Raw genomic sequence first — 2,109 nt, 5'->3', positions numbered from 1 at the left:
TGATTCCCAGACAAGATAAAACTAAAGGAGTTCATCATTATCAAAATGTTTTCTTATTCTTTTTTTTTACATATTGAATTTACATATTGAATTAAAATTTATTGTAAAAGGTAAAGTTTTATATATCCTTTTAATAAATGAAAATTCAAATGTCTTAGAATTAAGCAATGAACCTTCAACATTATAAAGCTATTTAGAACAGTAATTAAAATACTGATAACATATTACCCTTTTAAATATGTCAGAGAATTCACATCACAACTTGGATCCTTGATGATTCAAGTTTCTTATATTATACAATAAAGGTTTGGTCAGTTTTAAGGTAAAATTTCTCTGGCTATGCCATCCCTAAGGCTGCTATTATCACTGTCCATCAGCTCACACAGTGGGATATCTGGCCGTGGTGGCAATTCCACAGTGGTTTCTCTGGTCTCTGGCCATTTTTATGTAGCCATTCATGCCCCATCCTGAACCCCAGCTGTTCTTGATAATCCAAAATTTATTGTTGTTTGATTCTCCTCCTTCAGAGCCATAGCCAACCACAAGAACACCGTGATCCAGGTCTTTGATGCTGCAGTTTGGTTCATAGTATATCCCTTCATTATAGAACTGGAACGATGAATGACCTGCATCAATAGCAACAGAGTGGGCCCCACAGTTGTCACTGCCTTCATAGGGGCCCTCTCATGCTGAGGGATATCCACAAAGCCGGTGCCATTGGCAGCAGAATACTCAGGTCTGTAGTTGCAGGTATTTGATTCCCTTCCAAGATATGGGTAGGATTCCTCTGAGTCCAGTCCTTTGTTTTCCTTGACATACTGGAAGGCATTATCCATTAAGCCACCATTGCAGCCCTGATTGCCTTGAAAGTGAGAGCAGTCCACCAGGTTCAGCTCACTCAGCGAAATAAGACTGCCAGTTTTCTGGAACATCTGTCCTTCAAGGGCACCATTTACACTAAAAGCCCAACAAGAACCACACTGGGCCTGATTCTTCATGGGAGTTACATAGCCCTTCTGTCTCCAATCCACAAATGAGAGAATCTCAGCAAAGAGAGGTTCTAGGAACATTTTCCCCTTCCTGCGCTTCTTCTGGTTTAGAAAGCCATTCATCACCTGCCTGAATTCTTCATTGGTTATGTCATCAAAGGCATTCATTGCCATGGTGAAGCCATGTTTCCTTTGGCTGTATTCCCAGTTGTGCAGTTCAATCATTTTCATATTCTTCTCCCTCACTGCTCTCCTCCATCCTTCTTCATCCACATCATACAGTCTCCTGTTCATTGTCTTCCACTGGTACCAATGTGCATCCAGGCTGTGATCAGATCTTGGAGAAGCTGAGGCTATTCCCAAACAAAGGGCATCCAGGAGAAGTGAAGGTTTCATATTTCAAAAACCTGTGGTGGTCACAGCTGCACAGGGGCACTCCACAGATGCACAAAAACCCTCGAAGGTTTACGAGGCCCGCGGTTCTGGCCCACTTGCACATGACTCAGCCTTTAAGGCCCTGGGTTTCATCCTCGGTGTCCTGCCCCCAGCAATCCCGTAAGCCTGTTTTCTTATATCCATTTTATAGGTTGTAAGAAGCATACCGCACTTGGAATGTTACAGAGAACAGAATGACAGCTGTCAGAGGGAAAAGAGGTTATCGGGCTAGGTGAAAAAGGTGAAGGGATTAAAGGAAAAACTCATAGACACAGACAACAGTATAGTGATTACCATAAAGAAGGGATGGGGGTGGGAGAGGGTAAAAGGGGGATAAATGGTGATGGAAGAAGATGACTCTGTGTCATGAACACAGAGAACAACATACAAATGATATAGAATTGTACACTTGAAACCTATATAATTTTATTAACCAATGTCACCCTAATAAATTTAATAAAACTTAAAAAAGATAAGAAAAATCACAGTACTCAGTCTTGAAATTTCTATGCGATGCTAAACAGCTCATTGATTGAAGAAAAATTAGATAAATTTGTTGCTTGACTGAGCTCTATTGTTGTCATAATTATTTTCACTTTCTATTTTACCAAGTATCTTTAGAATACTTCATGCTAAAGGTTACCATAAAATTCATGTTTTTGCAAGTGATAGGAGGTACTGTTAA

General features: G+C 40.2%; 1 protein-coding gene across 1 annotated transcript; it reads right to left on the bottom strand.

Annotated features, from left to right (window-relative positions):
• Nucleotides 1-378: 378 nt before the first annotated feature.
• On the bottom strand, nucleotides 379-1,385 carry LOC129082206 (procathepsin L-like). Its single transcript, XM_054587902.1, is given in 2 exon segments — nucleotides 379-647; nucleotides 650-1,385. Coding segments are annotated over 2 exon segments (1,005 nt in total).
• Nucleotides 1,386-2,109: the final 724 nt, after the last annotated feature.

The sequence above is a fragment of the Pteronotus mesoamericanus genome, unplaced genomic scaffold (genome assembly GCF_021234165.1).
Source record: "Pteronotus mesoamericanus isolate MK-2021 breed Mesoamerican mustached bat unplaced genomic scaffold, CSHL_Meso_final scaffold_12, whole genome shotgun sequence".
Taxonomy (NCBI): Eukaryota; Metazoa; Chordata; class Mammalia; order Chiroptera; family Mormoopidae; genus Pteronotus; species Pteronotus mesoamericanus.
Note: the sequence above shows the minus strand (reverse complement) of the source record. Positions and strands in the feature narration are given on the sequence as shown.